Below are 20,386 nucleotides of genomic sequence, written 5' to 3'. Positions count from 1 at the left end.
CTGTACTCCTGGTGGTGCTTTGGGGACCATAGGGGATGCTGGGAATCGAACCCAGGTCGGCTGCGTGCAAGACAAACATCCTACCCGCTGTGCTATCACTCCAGCCCCAGTTCTATCATTATTAATGATCATATAATAGCCAGGGACATGGCTCAGTAGTAGAATGTATACCTCACAAGTATGAGGCTCTGGGTTAAAAAAAATCAATAATCTGGGGTCAGAGCAATAATATAGCAGGTAGGGTGTTTGCTTTGCATGCAGCCAATCTGGGTTTGATCCCTGGTCCCCCCTTATGGTGCTCTGAACCTGCCAGGAGTGATCCCTGATTCAGAGCCAGAAGTAAGCCCTAAGCATTGTCAAGTGTGGCTAAAAAAAAAAAAAAAAAATCAATATTTTTGTCCCCTTTTTTGGGGGGGGGGTGTAAGACTCCTGAGATAGCCAAATCACTCAATGAACCTGACTTTGTGTGACTAGATGTATCCAATACCTTGCTATAGAGGAATCGCTGCAGCTCCAGTTCAGCAATTCCGAGCTGTCCATCTTCCTCTGTCAGGCGCCACCGTGCTTGAGCAAAGTAGAATTCAGTGCGACGAACCACACTGACATCTTCTTGTTGCTTTCGCAACTCCATCTTATTGGCCTGCTGCAGCTGAAAATCCTTAAAACACCTATCAATGGATAAGAGGGTCAAAATCAACAAGAGCAACAGCATTCAACTTCAACTGAGACAGGAAGCTCTTCAATGATGCAGGAATTAAACCTAGAAATGGCCCTATTCTGGAATAACTATTCCCTCAAAATTTTTTTATGACTCCAGCAAATCCTCTATTTGTATTATGCTTATTGGGGTGGGAGGGCGTTGACAGGGAATTGTAGGAGCAGTAACTGTACTCAGGACCTCATAAATAAGTCAGTGTTTTACTACTGAGCTACAAACCTAGCCCCTATTTACCCTCTTGAAAAAGAAGTTTCTTTCCACTGACAGCACCTAGATTATATCTGTAGTTGTATTCCTTGCTGATCCACTTTAAGAGAATTTTTTTTTTTTGGTTTTTGGGTCACACCCGGCGATGCACAGGGGTTACTCCTGGCTCTTCACTCAGGAATTACCCCCTGGCGGTGCTCAGGGGACCATATGGGATGCTGGGATTAGAACCCGGGTTGGCCGCGTGCAAGGCAAACGCGCTACCCGCTGTGCTATTGCTCCAGCCCTCAAGAAAATTGATTTTCAGTGCAGCTATACAGTATCAAGATCACAAAAGTGATATTCCCAACTACCTGTTTTTCCTCCTTTCCTTGGTACTCTATGGGAGAACCAAAGGAAGGACTCTCCTATTCTCAATTTTTTTTTCCCTTTGATCTTTAGGCCACATCTTGCAAGACTCAGGGGTTACTCCGGGCTCTGCACTTAGAATTACTCTTGGTGATACTTGGGGGTCCATATGAGATGCTGGGGATAGAACCCGGGTTGGGTGCCTGCAACACAAACATCCTACGCATTGTACTATCTCTCTAGCCCCAATTTCTTAGCAAAATTCATCAGGGCTCATTCAGAAAGGAATGCTCTCATCTGCTAGACCAGCAGCCTTTGTAATGCACACTAGACCTAAAAACTCTTAAGTGAATGAACAAAAGGCACCCCCGAATCCCATTTGCACTCAAGGCTATTACTGCTCCCATCCCGCCCCCATCATTTCTATGTCCCGGTGCGTGTGTGGTATGGGAGTTTGAGGGTGATCTCACCCACTTTGGTAAACATCATACTATAAAAACACAAGCAAGAAATGGAAATCAACTCCGGCAGGGAAGTGAGAAAAGAACAGGAAAAGAATGTTGGGGCACCTGATAAGGATATTAAGCTCTTCACTTTCCAACTGTAAGTTAGCCTTCTCTTGGTTTAGCTGCAGCTGAAGCTTTAGGTTCAGGTCAAGTAGGTTCTCGTTCTTGCTGTCATCCTGCAAAGACTAGAAAGCCAGGACAAGAGAAGCTGTAGATGTCTCCCTTTTGTATATTTCCCTGTCTTAGGACTACTTGGGTAACTAAATACCTTCATGATAGAATACATCTGCTTTTCCAGCTGCCGTATCTGAGCCACATGCTGTCGCACAGCCTCCTGCAAATGTAATATGCTGCTGCGTTGCTCCTCAGGATTGCTAGAGATCTCCAACTGGAACCTGACCCGCTGCTTCTTCTCACTATGCTCCTAAAGGAGTGCAGAAAGAAATGAATGACATTTTTTTTAACCAAGGTGGCTTACAGTAAAGTAAAAAGTAAGTGGGATCTCAAAAAAGACAAAAAGGAAGAAAGGAGATCTCATTTGGAAAGTCCATCCTTAGTTTGTCAATTTTATTCATTTATCTATTTTATTTTTGTTTTTTTGGGACAGCCCCACTAAGGCTCAGGGGTTACTCCTGATCCACACTCAGGAATCATTCCTGGTAGTGCTTGAGGGGCCACACAGCATGCTGGGGATAGAACCTGCATCAGCCACATGCAAGACAAGTGCCCTACCTGTTATACTATCACGCAAGCCCCTTATTTTCACCTTTAGTAAGAAGAATAAGGGTATACCAATGTTGAAGATTTGGCAATGTGGATTTCACAAAGGTACCAGGTGGGTAACATTACTATTTTTTTTTTTACTGTATTTAAACATCCTGATTTACAAAGTTGCTCTTAATACAGCTGTTTCAGGCATTCAATGTTCCAACATCAATCCCACCATCAGTGTGACCTTCCCTTCACCATTATCCCCAGTTTCCCACCTATCCCCAAGCCTGCCCCCTAGGCAGGCACAAAATTGTTGAGTTTTTATTACTTGGTACAATACCACTAAAAAATAACTCATATTAATAAATCCCTTTATCGTGGGGGTTGTTGCTTAGATGTCTGGGATGGCACAAGCATGCTGGCTCTCTGAGGTCATATTACTACTTTAAAAGTACATATGTAGGTATGTAGGGCTGGAGTGATAGCACAGCGGGTAGGGCGTTTGCCTTGCACGCGGCTGACCCGGGTTCGAATCCCAGCATCCCATATGGTCCCCTGAGCACCACCAGGGGTAATTCCTGAGTGTATGAGCCAGGAATGACCCCTGTGCATTGCCGGGTGTGACCCAAAAAGCAAAAAAAAAAAAAAAAAAAGTACATATGTAACTGAGTCTCTAGAACTGACCGAGAGGGGGAAAAATAATGAGAGCTTGGGAAATGGCTTGAAGTACTGGAATACATGCTCTGCATGGTGGAGCCCCAGGTTCTATCCCCTGGACTGCCAGATGCCCCCAATACAGCCAGGAGTGATGATCACAACCACCAATGCCAGGAATAGACCCCACATGCCACCTCCATACCCCTAAAAAAGTAAAAGAATAACAATCAAGGAAAGAACTGTGACACTTTCAAAAATTCAGAACTTTCCTAGGTAAGCAAAGTTTCACTCCACTACTTACAGAGGCTGTCAAAAAGCATGATTAATCTTACTATACCCTAAATAAAGCCTAAGGTCTAAAGTTTCCTGTGAAGCTAACTGGGATCCATAAAGGGTCATGCTCACCTTCCGTTTGGGTTCTACATGGAGCAGTAGGTTGTTGACAATATCCAGAATCATAGCATACTGAGCCGGGTTGGTGGAAATTTCTAGTTCATGGTGGATAAGGGTGAAGGTATCTACAGCTCCTGTAAATTATGAGCAGCAAAACTGTTAGCAGCAAACCAAATTTCACCCTAAATATTTTAGCTAATCTCCTAACTCATATTTGGGATCACTCCCATTAGTACATACCAGGAAAAGGGCTTGGTGAGAGAGTCTTATAATTAGAAACATGTTTACTCATTTCCGAATCAAACCATATTTCTTTATTCCAATTTCCTCCCAGTTACCCTTTCATACCGGAACTTAGAAAATGTAGGGCTAGAGAAACAGTACAGTGAGTAAGGCTCTTGCCTTGCATGCAACCACCCAGATTTGATCTCCGGTATCCCATATGGCCCCTTGAGTACCATCAGAAGTGATCCCTAAGTGCTCCAGAACCAGGAGTAGGCCCTAAGCACCTCTGGGGTGTGGCCTAGATTTAAAAGACAAGGACAAAAAAACAGGGGCAGGAGAGATAGTGTAGTGGATAGAATATTTGCCTGATGTGGCAGACCCAGGTTCAATCCTTGGCATCTCGTATGGCCACCTAAGCCCCACCAGGAGTGATCCTTGAGCACAGAGCCAGGAGTATGCCCTGAGCATTGCCAGGTGTGCCCAATAAGCAAAAAGAAACAGAACCTACAAAATGGAAACTGAAATGTTAATGCCCAGTGTGCAGTTCAACTTTCAATAACACTACTAACTCAAATACATCAAGAAAATAACTACTTTCACAAGGTCCCAATCCCCCACTTATAATCCATTCAGGTCTTGGGCAGGATCGATAGTACAGTGAGTAGGGTATTTGCCTTGCACAAGGCTGATCCTGGTGGCTGACCCGAGTTTAATCACCGGCATCCCATATGGTCCCTAGAGCACTACCAAGAGTAATTCCTGAGTGCAGAGTCAGGAGCAAACTCTGAGCAACACTGAGTGTGACCCAAAAAAAGACACACACACACACACACACACACACACACACACACACACACACACACACACACCCTTTCAGGTCTTAAATACCTTCCTGCTTCTTTAGGAGATCTTCCTTTTCCTGGTTCTCATGAACTTCAGGTGGCTTAATCTGAGTTGCCAGCTCAGGATCAATATCATGGCTGTAACTAATATAGTACATTCGGCAGTTGCAGCGTGAAATGATCCGCTGAACTTGTGCTTCAGCTGGCTGATTCCAGTCTGGGAGGAGGTTAGAAAGAGATAAGGGGGCTGGCACGATAGCACAGAGGGTAGGGCGTTTGCCTTGCATGCGGCCAACCCAGGTTGATTCTCAGCATCCCATACGGTCCCCGGAGCATTTCGAGGAGTAATTCCTGAGTGCAGAGCCAGGAGTAACCCCTGACCATCACCAGGTATAACCCAAAAACAAACAAATAAAAAAAAAAATGAAAGAGATAAGAGAAAGACATTTTCAACCAAGGTATTATTAAGAATCTACCGACTATGAGTGATGTCTAGAAAACTCCGAACCTTATTAAACTTACCTAATGTGAAATAACTCTACTACAGCTTTTATTCAGAAGGCGTGGGCCAGAGATATAGTTCAAAGGGTCAGAGTGCTGGAGCTGGTCATAGTACAGTGGGTAGGGTGTTTGCCCCACACACAGCAAACCCAGCTTCAATCCCCATCACCCAATATGGTCCCTAGAACCTATCAGACTTGTTCCTAAGCTCAGAGCCAGGAGTAAGCCCTGAGCACCACTATGTGTGCCCTGAAAACAAAAACAAAACAAACGAAAGACCACAGATCCATGAAGCCTGGGTTTGATCCCTGGCACTTTTGGTCCCCCAAGAGTGCTGGAGTCAACCATTGAGCAATGAGCCAAGAGTAGCCCCTGCCAGGTATACACCGCTCCAGCCAAAAAAAAAAAAAAAGGAATATGGAATATGGGGACTAGGGAGATAGTTCAAAGGCTAATGTACATGCTCCGCATGCAGGAGTCCAGGGTTTGATCCCTGGCAGCAAGTTGTGAGTGTACCTCTACCCCAGCACTGCCAGATGTAGCCCCCCCAAAACAAACCAAAGAGTACAGAAGCAGATGCCTTTGGAATTCCCAGCTACCTGATAGGAAAGAGTGAGCTGACCTGTGGTAGTGGCAACCATGCCTCCCACTGCTTGCCCGCTCTCCATCAGTTCCTGCACTGAGTCCAGACTACGCTGACGGTGCTCCTCAATATTCTTCACCTGTGGGCCAGAGCAATAGTACTGTAGGTAGAGCACTTGTCTTGCACGTGACCAATCCAAATTCAAAACCTGGCATCCCATATAGTCATCCCAAGTAATGCCAGGAGTAACTCCTGAGTGCAGAGCCAGGAGCAACCACTGAACACCACCAGATATGGCCCAAAACCCATAAGTAAGTAAGTAAGTAAGTAAATAAATAAATAAATAAATGTTTTCCCATTTCACCCAAAGATAGAGAAACAGACTCCTTTAGCTCTGGGAGAGAGGAACTCGTCATGGCTATCTGAGTCACAATTTCCATGATATAAGTAGTTTCAATTTGCTATCTAAAGTTCTACTCCCTGGGATAGCCTGAAAGATCTTCCAGAGTTGAGAACATTTATGTCTCTTTCTCCTGGCCCCAAACACTCAAATTTCCTTAGTACCATGTCTGGTTTCCCAAGCACTGCAGGGGTCACTCCTAAGCACAGAGCCAGGAACAGTCTCTAAGCATCACCAGATGTAATCCCCCAAAGCAAAAAAGTTAATCTTCACTTACTGCTAAGTTTTTCTGGCTGCGTGATAATTATTCTTATAACCAAGGTATTGTTATTAAGAGGTGGTGTTAGTGACTGGAGCGATAGTACAGCAGGGAGGGCGTTTGCCTTGCAAGCGACTGACCTGGGTTCAATCCCTGGCATGGTCCACCAGCACCGCCAGGAGCAATTCCTGAGTGCAGAGCCAGGAGTAACCCCTGAGTATCGCCAGGTGTGATGCAAAAAACAAAAAACAAAAATAAAAACAAACAAGCGAAAAAAAGAGGTGGTGTTATTAAGAGGGCTCAGTCTTTTCTTTCAAAAGTAAAAAAATTCAACCCATGTTATTACAATACTGGGAAATGAGAATTTCCCTTGAAATGAAAAAGAATAGTATGATTTTTTTTTTTTGGGTCACACCCAGCAATGCACAGGGGTCACTCCTGGCTCATGCACTCAGGAATCACCCCTGGCGGTGCTCAGGGGACCATATGGGATGCTGGGATTTGAACCGGGGTCAGCTGCGTGCAAGGCAAACACCCTACCCACTGTGCTATCACTCCAGCCCCAAGAATAGTATGATTTTTATACTTGATCTTAGCCAAAAGGCCGAGAAGCGATAGGAATAGCATGATTTTTAAACAAATAAAATAATGGTGTGTGCTGAGACTATAGATTGCTAACAATCCTTACAGTGCAAAGTTATTATCAGCCTCATTATTCTACTATGTAGTACTGTCAAGAGTCTTGTGGCTATTCTGGTAGAAGTCAAGTAGGAAAAACTGGAGATAGTACAGGAACTTTCCAGCCCTGCTGACAAACCTCTAACCAGAGCTGTCGACCATCCTGCTCAGTGGGACTACTTTCAGTAGTGGCAAAGTACTGCATGCCATCCAATAGGCAAGTCCAGGATGTCTTCTGCTTCAGTGTGTCACTATACCAGGCTGGATGGTGTTGGCACTGCAGCAACTGGGCCTTGGCAGCTGACACAATGACACAGCCTTCTGTTTCTGCTCCACGAAGGACCATCTATGACAGGGAAAAAGAATTACAGTCTCAGGGGCACTAAGGAAGATGTGAATGAAGGTAAGAGGACTGAACCAATGATTGCAGCTATCTCTAATATGAACTCTACTGGCTGTTCTATTCATTTCTTTTGTTTGGTTGGCTTTTTAGGTCACACCTGGTGATGCTCAGGGGTTACTCCTGGCTCTGCACTCAGGAATTACTCCTGGTGGTGCTCAGGGATGCTGGGAATTGAACCCGGGTCGGCTGCGTGCAAGGCAAACGCCCTACCCGCTGTGCTATCGCTCCAACCCCTACTATTCATTTCTTTAAAAAAAAAAAAAAAAGCAGTTTTTTAAACATGAAAGTGAACGGCTGGACTGATAGTACAGTGGGTAGGGCGTTTGTCTTGCATACAGCCAACCGGCTTCAATCTGGCACTACATATGGTCCTCCAAGTCCCATCAGGAGTGATCCGAGTGCAGAGCCAAGAGTAAGCCCTGAGCACCACCAGATGTGGCCCAAAAACAAACATAGAAATGATAACCCATAATGTGATTGGAGATCTCGCGCGGGAAGGGAGATGTGTGCTGAAAGTAGACTAGAGACTGAACATGATGGCCACTAATACCCCTACTGCAGACCACAACACCCAAAAGGAGAGAGAGAGAACAAATTGGAATGCCCTGCCACAGAGGCAGGGTGGGGTGGGGGGATGGGATTGGGGGGTGGGAGGGATACTGGGTTCATTGGTGGTGGAGAATGGGCACTGGTGGAGGGATGGGCTCTCGAACATTGTATGAGAGAAACACAAACACAAAAATGTGTAAATCTGTAACTGTACCCTCATGGTGACTCACTAATTAAAAAATAATTTTTTTTAAAAAAAGGAAAATATTCAAATTTATTACCACAAAGCAGAACTCTAAAAAAAAAAAAAAAAGAAAGAAATGATAACCCATGATAGCTACTGTAATTAAAGTTTTTTGGAGGGGGTATTTTGGGCTACACCCACAGTGCCCCAGAGCTACTCCTGACTCTGCTCAGGGGACCCTATGTGGTACTGGGGATCAAACTGGAGATGGAGATGGCCAACCACATGCAAGGCAAGTGTATAATTAATCTCTGTACTTGAACCCCTTCTGCTCCTGCAATTTATCTTTTCCCTCTCTTCTCTCTCCCCTCCCCCTCCCTCTTCCCCTCCCTCTCCTCTCTCTCCTTTCTCTCTCTCTCTATTTTGGCTGAGTCAGACACAATGCTCACTGCTTACTTCTGACTCTGCTGGTAGGGTATGGGGATCATGTGGGGTTTCAGGGATCAAACTCGCATCAGCAATGTGCAAGGCAAGCAACCTACCACTGTACTATCATGCAGTTAATTTATTATTTTTTTTTGCTTTTGCTTTTTCGGTCACACCTGGCAATGCACAGGGGTTACTCCTGGCTCTGCTCTCAGGAATTACCCCTGGCGGTGCTCAGGGGATCATATGGGATGCTGGGAATCGAACCCGGGTTGACTGCATGCAAGGCAAATGCCCTTCCCGCTGTGCTATTGCTCCAGCCCCTCAACTTTTCTTTCTACAGGTGGTGGAAAAGCAGCAAACCCAATCATAATCTAGCCCAACACTGGGGTGCTTTGGTAAAGAGAAGGTACCTGGCAGTTGACCAGCTCGATAAGGCAGTTTCGGTTATATATATCATCCGTCTGGCAGGCAGCAATGCCACACAACTGGTCACTTACGCCTGATTCCTCTTCTGTGAACACTACAAACCTGTCTGTCTCTTCAATCAACTTCTGTAGCATGTATGCACCTAGCAGAAAAACAGGAAGTGAAGAAAAGCCACTGTCTCAAATGTACATCCAAGTCCTCCTTAAATTTCTCTAAGTAAAACTAGAATGTATTTCTCCAAATCTTCAAGTATAGCCCATTTCACACCACCACCCCTGAAGAAAAAAAAAAGCGTTGCTTTTTATGTTTTCCCCCTCATTTTGAATAAGACTAACTTTACCAAAGATAACTTAGAAATGCACTTTAATATTTTTTTCCTCTTATGCTTCTTTCATCATTTTTCGAAATTAAAAATATATATATTTTTTGGTTTTGGACTATACCCAGTGATACTCAGGGGTTACCCCTGGCTCTGTACTAGTAATTACCCTGGCGGTGTTTGGAGATCACATATGATGCCAAGAATCGAAATCAAGTACACTGAGTGCGGGGCAAAAGACCTACCTACCTACTGTACTATCATTCCAGCCCCCTTATTACATATTATTTTAAATGTTATTTATTTGTTGACCACTCTATGTATGAAATTACCCACTTTCCACCAGTGCCATCTGGAAAAAGGAAGAAGACTTTCTCCCAGATCATAAAAACAAAATATTTCCTAAGATTTATTCTTGGCAGTCTCTCTTCTCCTTTGACTCTTTCTGCGGTCTCCAGAAATAAGACAAATCAGCCTCTGTTCAAGATCCTATCTCTGTCAGTTATTTGATTGTGACCTTTAGCACCTTGCTTTGATCTGTATTTAAGTTTTCTTGTCCATAAAAGAACAGTAACTATTTCATGAAGCTGCCGAAAGCTGAAAAAATTCAATGAGATAATATACATTAAATTATTTCACAGAATGCCTGCCATACAGTAGGAAACTTATTATATTTTTTGGCATTAGTTCTTAGCTACACATTGAAGCTCTTAAGTCTGTATCCCTATTCCTGTAATTTTTGTTTGGCTTTGCTTTTTAGGGCACACCCAGCGGTGCTCAGGGCTTACTCCTGACTCTGCACTCAGGGATCACTCCTGGCAGAGCTTGGGGGACCATATATAGTATTGGGGATCAAACCCAAACGACCAGATGAAATGCAAGTGCTGAAATGCAAGTGCCCTACCCACCATACTATCTCTCTGGCCCTAGTCCTGTATTTTCAGATCCTCGTGTCCAGTTGTTTGTTATACAGATGGACATCACTTGCATGTCCAATCTGAACTCAATAGTTCTACAACTCCCCAAACCTGTTTATCCTCTTGGTTTCCTGTTTCTGGTATTACTGCTAAACCATTACGCCAGCACCAGACACAAAGTCTGAGTCACTATCACTCTCTGTTTTAACTCCTCCTTCCAACCAGTTGCCAAACTTTCATATGTTCTAGCTATCCCCTAATCTCCATTCCCACTGTCTCTAGTTCACTCCTTCCTCACCTCTGTTGACACCATAATAGCTTCCTAATTTGTCTCCCACCTCCAGTTTCTTTCTCTCCAGTCCTCCTACACATCTCTGCCAGATTTATCATCCTAAAAGCAAAACCTTAATGATGACACCCTCCAATTAAAACACCTTGAGTAGCTCACCATTATCTACGAAATAAGAACCAAAAGGAAATCAAACCATTTGATACAATATAATAAAAAATGCCTATTCTCGTTTAAATAAGTAGGTTTTCAACTTTGGAATCTAAAGTATGGAGCATTACATTTCAGTTTGTACTTGGATCTCATTATGGTAATAACAATGTCTTACCTATCATTAATAAAAATTAAAAATAAATAAGAACCAAAAACTCTTTAGTCTTATGAGACATTCAATGATCTGCCTCCAGTTTTTTTACCTCAGCAACTTTGTCTCCTTTGTTTTAATCTCTGTGCCAATCGGAACAGACTATTCACTAACCTCTGCACATACTGACCTTACCAACACCATTCCTATACAGGTGTTCCCTCTGCCTTGAACACTCTTCTGATCCATTTCAAATATTCAAACCATACTAAGCCTTCAAAGTCCAGTTCAAATGCTACTTCCTCAATAAACTCCTCCTTAATTACACTCACTCTTCACTTCACTCCAATAAAGAACTATTTGCTTTAATAACTCTCGTGACATTTATCACTTTTCACTTTATTTTCAAACTCACAATATAAAGTTTCATTTCTCTGTACTTGTTATCTTTCCCCTTAAAATGCCCTCTCCTATCCTTGCCTGTTTATTCATTCATCTTTTAAGACCCATGTCAAAAAAAAAAAAAAAGGAAAAATCTCAATGATCTTCTCTGTGAAGCCTTTTTTAGACATACCTACTCTGATTTAGTTTCTTCTTAAACATTCCTACAAAGGGGCTGAAGCGATAGTACAGTAGGGTGTTTGCCTGGCACGTGACAGATCAGGGTTCATTCCTTGGCATCCCATACAGTCCCCCGAGCACTGCAAGGAGCAATTCCTAAGTGCAGAGTCAGAAGTAACCCCTGAGCATTGCAAGGTGTGGCCCCCAAAACAAAACAAAAACCGAGCTAAAAAATAAATTTTAGAACAAAGTAATAATCTATAGTCTATCTTCTAGTTTCAGAATTTCTCCACAGTTCTGTACACCTCATGCCTAGGACCAAAATACATTACGAACTCTTAATAAAGCCAAAATAAATCTGTTAATGAAGAACTGATTGAATAGCCTAGTTCTTCAAGAGATGATAAACTTGTGAGTCAAGCAGAATGTCACACATTTTTTAATTATCTTTCATTGAAGAGCACTTGTGTCTGTCAAAGTACTCAATAAATATTTGTTGGTCAAAAAATTTGATTCAGGGGCTGGAGTGATAGCACAGCGGGTAGGGTGTTTGCCTTGCACGCGGCCGACCCGGGTTCCAATCCCAGCATCCCATATGGTCCCCTGAGCACTGCCAGGGGTGATTCCTGAGTGCACGAGTCAGGAGTGACCCCTGTGCATTGCTAGGTGTGACCCAGAAAGCAAAAAAAAAAAAAAAAATTGATTCATCAAAATATAAAACAATGACATCATCCATTGCATCTTTCCCTGTTCATACTGTTATGGCCCCATTACTCCTTCCTGATCCTCTTTTCCTGGCCACAAAATCAAATCCTGTAATGTTCCTATATCATTGCTATTAAGATGAAGGAAGCCTAATTTGAATGGATAATAATTTCATCTCTTTCCCGAGATGGAAACTGCCATGATTTAGACATTGTCAAATTCCTATCCAAACCTATGACCATATTCTCTATTTTACCCCATGGAGTCTCCAGCTTACCTCCTGATGACCCCTTATCAGGCCGACCACTTAAGCTGGGAGTGCTGGTGGGAGGTGGGGCGGGGGCACTGGTTGAAACACTCTGCTTTGGCTTTTTGGCTGGCATCTGGGGATCAATCTTTAATCCCTTCAGGGCCTCAGTAGAAAGATTACGTTTGAGTACAGCTGCTTTTTTGTAGCCATCATATAAACCAAAGGCAATATCCCGATTGGTGGTTGTCCAGGAAGCCCGTAAATCTACTAAGTGAAGCTGGTGTGTATGAAAGGCAGGATCCCCAACTCGAGTAGAGAGATCCTAAGAAACAGGAAAAGAACTTCAGGGTAGACACCAGGAAATATTTTAAAGGGCTAGAGTGCATGTCTTGCATGCAAGAACCCCAATATTGATCCTCAGGACTATATATATGGTCACCCGAGCACTGCTGGGAGTGATCCCTGAGGACTGAGCCTGGAGTAGCCCCCAACCACTGCCAGGTTTGACATGGAAATTTCTACCACTCTGCCTTGACCACAAGTGTAGAGAGAAGGAAACAGTCTGAGTAAGAAGCCTATTCTGAAGTAAGACAGAAAACCCTAGAGAAAAAAAGAAAATTAAGAGGTCATAACATGTAGTAATGACTATACCAACCATAGTTTAACTCAGATTTTACCTTGAATTTTCACTAGGTGAAGGATTTGGCTTAAGAGGTTTGCATGTGAAAAGCTCTGAGTTAAAACCTCAGTAGTGCATGGCTCTGAACACTACTTGGTAGTCACTGAGTACAAGACAGCCCCCTCCTCCTAAAACTGCATGATGTACTCCCCCACCCACACCATAGAGACACAAACAGACACACATAGCACACACACACAAACAGCTAGACACATACATAGAGCTAGACATAGCTAGATGGAGACTAATATACATAGATACATACAACTTCCATTTCCTATAGGGCAAGAAACTATCTTGCAGGAGAGGAACGAAAGGAAGAATGCTGTGATGGGGCGCGCAAGAAGTCTTGCCATGGGTGGGGCGGAACCCGCCCTGCCCCCTGCCCAAAGAGGACCCCGAGCAGCCACCCACAAATGGCTTCTCCGCTCCTGAACAGCCATGATCCCAGAGGCACACAAACCAATCCTGGAACACAGCGGCTGCTGGCAGAAATACCTCTGGACTTAATTACTAAAATACCAGAATTCCAAAACCACATGGCCAGGCCAGTGACATCATATGCTCTTCATTATCAGCAATAGAAAACAAATGATTTAATGATCCCTTTTTGGCAGGTCTGATTGTTGGGGGAATAGTCCAAATAATAATAGTGGGTTTTCTGTCAAAAATTGAATGTAAACAAAGTAAAGAGAGAGTAAAGTGAAAATCATCTGCCACACAGGCAGAATGGGGGCTGGGGGTGTGTGCTGGGGTTCTTGGTGGTAAAATATGTGCGCTGCTTATGGGATGGGTGTTTGATTATTGTATGACTGAGACTTAAATCTGAAAGCTTTGTAACTGTTCTCACGATGATTCAATAAAAAAAAAAAGATATGCATAAAAAAAAGGAAGGATGCTGGTACAACTGATAATATAAACACAGCAGAAAAGTAATGGCATTTATGTATAGAATATAATTAGTAATATACCAATATACCAGGGACTTAATCTGAAACCTAAAAAAATTCTATGTTCTGAATTGCATCCCCCAAATTTGTATGTGGAAGCCATAATTCCCAATGTGATGATGTTTAGACATGGAGGTCTTTAAGATGTGATCAGGTTCAGGGGCTACGGAGATACAATAGTAGGTAGGGCACTTGCCTTGCAGGCAGCCGACCCTAGGTTCGATCACCAGCACCCCACATAGTCTCCTGATCCTTGCCATAGAACCTGAGTGATCCTTGGGCGTAGAGCCAGGAAGCCCTGAGCACAGTGGGGTGACTCAAAAACAAAAAAAAAAGAGGTGATCAAGTTTAGATGATGTCATGAGATCATGTGATTAGTGTGCTTGTTCTCTTTTTCCTGCATGTGAAGACACAGAGAAGGTAGCCATACATAAGCAAAAAAGGAGCCCTTTCCAGAGCCTGAATATCTGACACCCTGATTTTGGATTTCCCAGCCCCCAGAACTGTTGAGAAATCAACTTTTCTTGGTTTAAACTCTCTGGTCTATAGTATTTTGATATGACAGACCAAAGAAACTAAAACACCTAATGATAAAGATGTAGTAATAAAGAGACTGTCAGTACCTCTTCAGCTGTGCGATTGCTATGCCGTTGGTAGGTGAGGGAGGATAGGCTCAGTAGGTGGGTCTTTGTTACCAAGGGATCAAGACAGTGATCAGCATTCTCTTCAGTAGGTGAGGCCATCAGGTGGACAGTCACCTCACTTAGGTCACTAACCATCTGGGTTATACTCCAGTCAGAGATGAGGCGCCGCATAACTGTGCCTGCTGAAAAGTGGAAACATACAGAGCCTATGAAGACCCGTATTGAACAGTGTGGGATCAAAGAAGGAAGAGAAGGGAAGTGAGAAAAGGAAGAAGAATAAGGATGAAGATAGAACAAAAGAGCTTGGACCTTACCTTGAGGTATAAGCCGCTGAGTTCCCCGAGTGAAGACATGCCCCTGACTGCACTCAATCTGGATACCCCGTTGCTGGGCAAATGAGGCCCAATAATGCACCTGGTTAGAGAGTATAACACTGGATTAAGTAGAGCTTGAGAGAGAAGACTGAGACACCTGACAAGAGAAAACCACTACAAAATTATGGAAGGAAAACAGAACTAATGGGATCAGCAGGGACACCAGAGCCTGACCTGTAGCTGCGGAAAGAGTGCAGTATAGGAAAGCTGCTTGTAGTGTTGGCCAAGTTTCTTCTTACTAGGCTTCAGATTATTGAAGAGTTTTCCCCTGCAGATAGGTCTAGTGACGCTAGTCCAAGTAGCCCAGAAGTTTTGCATCCAGCGCAATGTACTACTATACAGCAGAATTCGGGGCTGGGATATTGCTGCCAAAGAAAGGATTGATACTCCTCACTATGGTTAAAACACAGAGATAAACTGAAAATTTTCCCTAGCTTCAGGAACTCAGAAACTCAAACAGGACTAAGCCCTTATATTCAATACAACCTTATGTCATCTCCTGTCAAAGATCCAAGCTCTTTTCTTTCAACAATCCACTCACCCCAAAGGTACTAACTCCATTCTTTCTTGTCATTTTCCTGTATCATCCCCAGAGAATTAGGATGAAGTCTTCCCATTTCCTTAGCCATTCCTCCCCACGGCCCCAGACCCAAGTCTTACTCCCGCTGTGCCGAGTCAGATCCATCTTGATGGAGAGATTGAGGTTCTCAGAACGGAAGGCCCGGTAAGAGTCATGAAGTTGGCCCAAGGGCACCTCAGGCAGGAACTCCGGGGCCCACAGAGTAACACTATGGTGATCATGGGGGTTCCCATGGCACAGCCACTGCAGGTCCAGTGTCATGCAGAGGTCAGGCAGGTGTAGGAAGCAGCAGTCATCATACCTGTCTCACAACAGAGGCCCAGTCCTCAGTGCTCTGGTCACTTGCAATCCCTTAGTTCTTCCCCTCTCCCTCTACCCTGATTCCCAAACCCTACTCAGGATCCATCCATCACTCTACTCACTTAGAGGCTGTTCTCACGTTGACATCCAAATCACCCTTGAACACAAACTGACCAGGTTTCCAGTGAAATGACAGGTGGTTCCACTCCCAGTGCATATTTTCAGTTGTGTTGTATGGATCCTATAACCATTCCAAGAACTTGGTAAGACATGAATGTAAATATCATTCACATCTCCAAAATCAGTACCTCTCATCTTTTTTTAACATGAAATGCTTCATGAGTTTCTGTATCATTCTTGTACTAAAGCCATGCTGATCTCTGTACTCCAATTTTAATATATGTGTGACCAAAGCAAGCACCCTGATCAGTGTCCTTCTCTCTCTTCCTCCATGTGTCTGGACAACCCCAACCATACAATCCTAACAGAAAATAACTCTAGACCCCTCACCTCAGTAGCGAGCTGGTGCAGATTGGCCTGTTCAATGTCCATGTGCCAGTCTCCATGGAACAGAAGACGGCTCTTGTCCCACCAGGGCAAGGGTGGGCTGGGGTCAGCTGAGGGTTTGGTCAAGAGGTCCACAGACTGGCCAATCAGTGTCCACGCTGGATCCCAGCATGGGCCCCAAATCACTGTATACTGGAAGATTTCCGCTGGAGTTGAGAGACAAAGAGCACAGCTCATTACACAACTTCATCCCTCTAGTCTTCCTTCACTTCAGAAGGCCATAGCTCATTGCCCACTCAGTCATAAACATACCACAAACCAACTGCCCTCCTCTACTCACAGCGGAAGTCATGGTAGAACTTGAGTGGGGGCATGTTCCTCTCCACTGCCACATTACCCCAGGGAAGCCCCAAGTGCAATATTTGACGCCGTCGGGAACAAGGCTGACCACTCTGCTCCGTGCCCACAAGCCGACCCATCAGTTTCCAGTCATGGATCTCGAACAGGTACCGGGGATAATCTCTTATCCGAACTGTTATTGCAAGAAGAGATACTGGCTACTAAGGATTTTGCTCAGCAATCTCAGGCCCTTTTCCCGTCACTACTTTACCCATTATTTCACAAAACCACTAACAGAACAAGAACTAACAGCTGATTTAAAATAAAAATGGGCTGCATAGGGGCTGGAGTGATAGTACAGAGGGTAGGGCATTTGCCTTACACGTGGTCAACCCAGGTTCAATTCCCAGCATCCCCTACAGTCCCCTGAGCACTGCCAGGAGTAATTCCTGAGTGCAGAGCCAGGAGTAACCCCTGTGCATCGCCGGGTGTGACCAAAAAGAAAAAAAAAAAGGGCTGCATGTCAGTTACTGACTTCATGTAAAAGTAAAGGAAAATGACATATGTAAAAAAAAAAAAAAGGGGGGGCCGGAGAGATAGCACAGAGGGTAGGGCGTTTGCCTTGCATTCGGCCGACCCAGGTTCGATCCCCGGCATCCGCCAGGAGTAATTCCTGAGTGCAAAGCCAGGAGTAACCCCTGAGCATCGCTGGGTGTGACCAAAAAAGCAAAAAAAAAAAGTAAATAATGAAAAGGGCATAAAGACCCTGAACAGAAAATGAGGGATGACGCATTAAGATTCAAACTAATCCTGAACATGATCATTAGTTACCCCTTTATGTTAACTAAGCAGTTTCAGGGTGAAATTCAGGAACAAAGAAAGGGAAGAGGAGCCCACCCTTCTAAAAATAGCCGTAGTTCCCTATATAACCAAGCTCCTCTGTAATCAAAGACCTCCTGGAGCTTTGGGGAGAAACACCAGGCTCTGCAAATAAGGAAGCACTACTTACCCAGAAACGTCTTGACATTGCACTTGATCATACGGCACCACTGTATAACAAGATCGATTCCTTCTGAAGGAAATGGGCTGACTGGATCAAGTTCTCGAACCTGCTCCAACACACGATCAGGCCCATGAAAAGACGCATCTGCCAAAGCCACCAGTTCTAACCCTGCCACGCTCCAAGTGAGCAGTGCTCGGCGCATGGGCGTGTTGCCATAGAGACGACGGGAGCGCTGGATGTAGATTTCAATGTTTTTGTGTTCCAAAGAGGCATAAAGCTCCTCGATTTTGCGAGCTGGCAATAACTCCCCATGCTGCTTTCTCAGGGCAGCTACTTTAGCATCCAACAGCTGTAGCCTTTTGGCACTCTCCTTACTTTCATCCTTCATCAGTTCATAGTTATCACGAAGCTTCACCTCAAAAACGTCATCCAGGAAAACCCATGAGAAGTGTTGAATCTTCAAAAGTAGATCAGGTGGGAGGGGGGCAGAACTCGGAGAGGCCTGAGCATGAGTTCCTCGATGCAGCCCCTTCAACCATTTCTGCACTCCCACAGCCTCATCTAGAGTTCGAGAGAAGTCATACTGATAAGGAAACTCCACCGAAACTGAGCCCAAGGAGAGAAGCCAAACACGGTTCCGGAGGGTCTGTAACATAGGGAAGGGATTCCGGTGGAGGATCATCTCCTCCAGCTCAGGCAGCAACTGCAACTCCACCTCCTTGAAATTGAAAATACCATTGCCATCAAAACCAGCAGCCAGCTCTGGACAGTAAGCCTGCAGTGACCCGCCATGCCGGCTGACTGATATACTCTCGGCAGCCAGGGTAATGAACTTGTCCTCAGCTACAAAAGCTGTCAGTTTGGCCGTGCTCACTTCTAGTGTCAAGTTTAGCAGTCGCTTGGGGGGAGATGGCTCCGGGGGTTGGCTTTCTAGCTCATAAGCAGTCTTGGGAGTCTCTAGTTCAATAAGTGGAACAGTCTCAGGAAACAGAGTAGCTCTCAGGAGATCTCGGCTCTGCAAGGTGGCCAGGATGTGCTGGTATAGGTACATGTGATCTGGGGGGCTCCACAGTAAGGTCAGCCCTGCACCACACTGAACCTTTGGGGAATAAGAGAAAAAGATTTGTCAGTCACCCTGGGCAAGAACAAAAGGAGTGATTTTGCAAGCACACTTGGCTCAACAATCATCTCCACCCAGAAGTCTTTCCTTAGTAACCACATTGATTACTCTCTTGCCATGTTTCCCCTTAGTAATAATATGCTGACCTAACAGTTCTTAGTAGTTCTCTTACATTTAAAAGCACATACTATTTCTTTTGTTTTGGGGTCACTCCCAGCAATGCTCAGTGGCTACTCCCAGCTTTGTGCTCTGGAATAGCTCCTGGTGATGGTAGGGAACCAGGTGGTGCTAAGGACTAAATCAGGGCCTTCAACATGCGAAGCATGCACTTTACTTATTTCTTAAAAGTTAGATAAAAAGTGATAATACAAGACTACATAATAATTAATGTATTTTAAAAATGCACATTACAGAGGTAGTGGAAGGACCAGAGAGCTAGGTCGATGGGCTGAGCACCTGCTTTGCATGCAGGAGGCTGGGGTTCAATTCCCAGCACCACATGGTCTCCTGAATACTGCTAGGGAACCCCCCAAGCAGAGTTGGGAGTAGTTCCTGAGCAGTCAGGCATGATCAAAAACAAAAAAACAAAACAAAAGGCAGCAGAGTACTTATCAGCTTTTTAAAAAATGTCAGGGGCCAGAATAACAGTATAGCAGGTAAGACACTTACTTTGCATGCAGTCAAACCAGCACCCCATATGATCCCTAAAGCCCACCAGGAGAGATAACTGAGTGCAGAGAGTCAGTGGTAAGCCCTGAGGACAACCAGGTGAGTCCCCCTCCAAAAAAAAACACCCCTGCACACACACACAAAGTATAAATAACTAAGTGGACAGATAAAATGTTAATTTCAGGGACTGGAAAGAGAGTACAGTGGGTTAGGTGCTCACCTTGCACTAGGCAGACCTGGTCTTGCTGGCCTGCCAGGAGTGATTCCTGATGCAGAGCCAGGAGTAAGCCTTGAGCACAGCTGAGCATGGCCCAAAACCAAACCCAAGCAAAAACAAACAATAAAAAATATATAAGACCTTAAAAAAAAAGTTAGCTTCAGGGGGCTGGAGCGATAGCACAGCAGGTAGGGCGCTAGCCTTGCAAGCGGCCAACCTGGGTTCAATTCCCAGCATCCAATATGGTCCCCTGAGCAACGCCAGGAATAATTCCTGAGTGCAGAGCCAGGAATAACCCCTGTGAATCGCCAGGTGTGACCCAAAAGGCAAAAAAAAAATAAAAAGTTAGCGTCAACACAGAAAAATTCCTCTGAATTCCCCGCCCTAAACCCTAAATACCACTAGGTTTTCCCCACACAACAACAAAAATTTAAAACAAAAAAACAAACTTAATTTTCAGAGACCAGTATTTACATCTTCAGATCCTTTCCAATCCATTAATGAGGGGATGCTTTAGACAAATGAAGCCAGATCATGATCTTTAAAAGGCCTCTTGTTTTTCTGACAGGTATATCAAAAAAAAATTTACACTTTAAGTTATTCAGGTCTGACATATCCTTCAAAATAATCCTGGAAGCTA

The 20,386-nt window shown here is 44.3% G+C and overlaps 1 protein-coding gene across 1 annotated transcript in view; it reads right to left on the bottom strand.

Moving 5' to 3' along the window:
• The window catches only part of BLTP2 (bridge-like lipid transfer protein family member 2), a 34,441-nt gene that overhangs the window by 3,720 nt on the left and 10,335 nt on the right, over positions 1-20,386 (bottom strand). Inside the window, exons 16-32 of the mRNA XM_055132351.1 lie at positions 17,747-18,839; positions 16,739-16,930; positions 16,402-16,604; positions 16,014-16,132; positions 15,672-15,892; positions 15,186-15,376; positions 14,952-15,051; positions 14,617-14,819; positions 12,392-12,686; positions 9,004-9,161; positions 7,168-7,374; positions 5,731-5,830; positions 4,654-4,824; positions 3,553-3,674; positions 2,048-2,203; positions 1,843-1,964; positions 488-668 (exon numbers count right to left, since the gene is read on the bottom strand). Of these exons, the coding sequence (XP_054988326.1) occupies positions 488-668; positions 1,843-1,964; positions 2,048-2,203; positions 3,553-3,674; positions 4,654-4,824; positions 5,731-5,830; positions 7,168-7,374; positions 9,004-9,161; positions 12,392-12,686; positions 14,617-14,819; positions 14,952-15,051; positions 15,186-15,376; positions 15,672-15,892; positions 16,014-16,132; positions 16,402-16,604; positions 16,739-16,930; positions 17,747-18,839 (3,834 nt within the window). The remainder of the gene's footprint in view (positions 1-487; positions 669-1,842; positions 1,965-2,047; positions 2,204-3,552; positions 3,675-4,653; positions 4,825-5,730; positions 5,831-7,167; positions 7,375-9,003; positions 9,162-12,391; positions 12,687-14,616; positions 14,820-14,951; positions 15,052-15,185; positions 15,377-15,671; positions 15,893-16,013; positions 16,133-16,401; positions 16,605-16,738; positions 16,931-17,746; positions 18,840-20,386) is intronic.

Source organism: Sorex araneus, chromosome 3 (genome assembly GCF_027595985.1).
Source record: "Sorex araneus isolate mSorAra2 chromosome 3, mSorAra2.pri, whole genome shotgun sequence".
Classification (NCBI taxonomy): domain Eukaryota; kingdom Metazoa; phylum Chordata; class Mammalia; order Eulipotyphla; family Soricidae; genus Sorex; species Sorex araneus.
The sequence above is the reverse complement of the archived record's forward strand: the minus strand, read 5'-3'. Positions and strand labels throughout refer to the sequence as shown.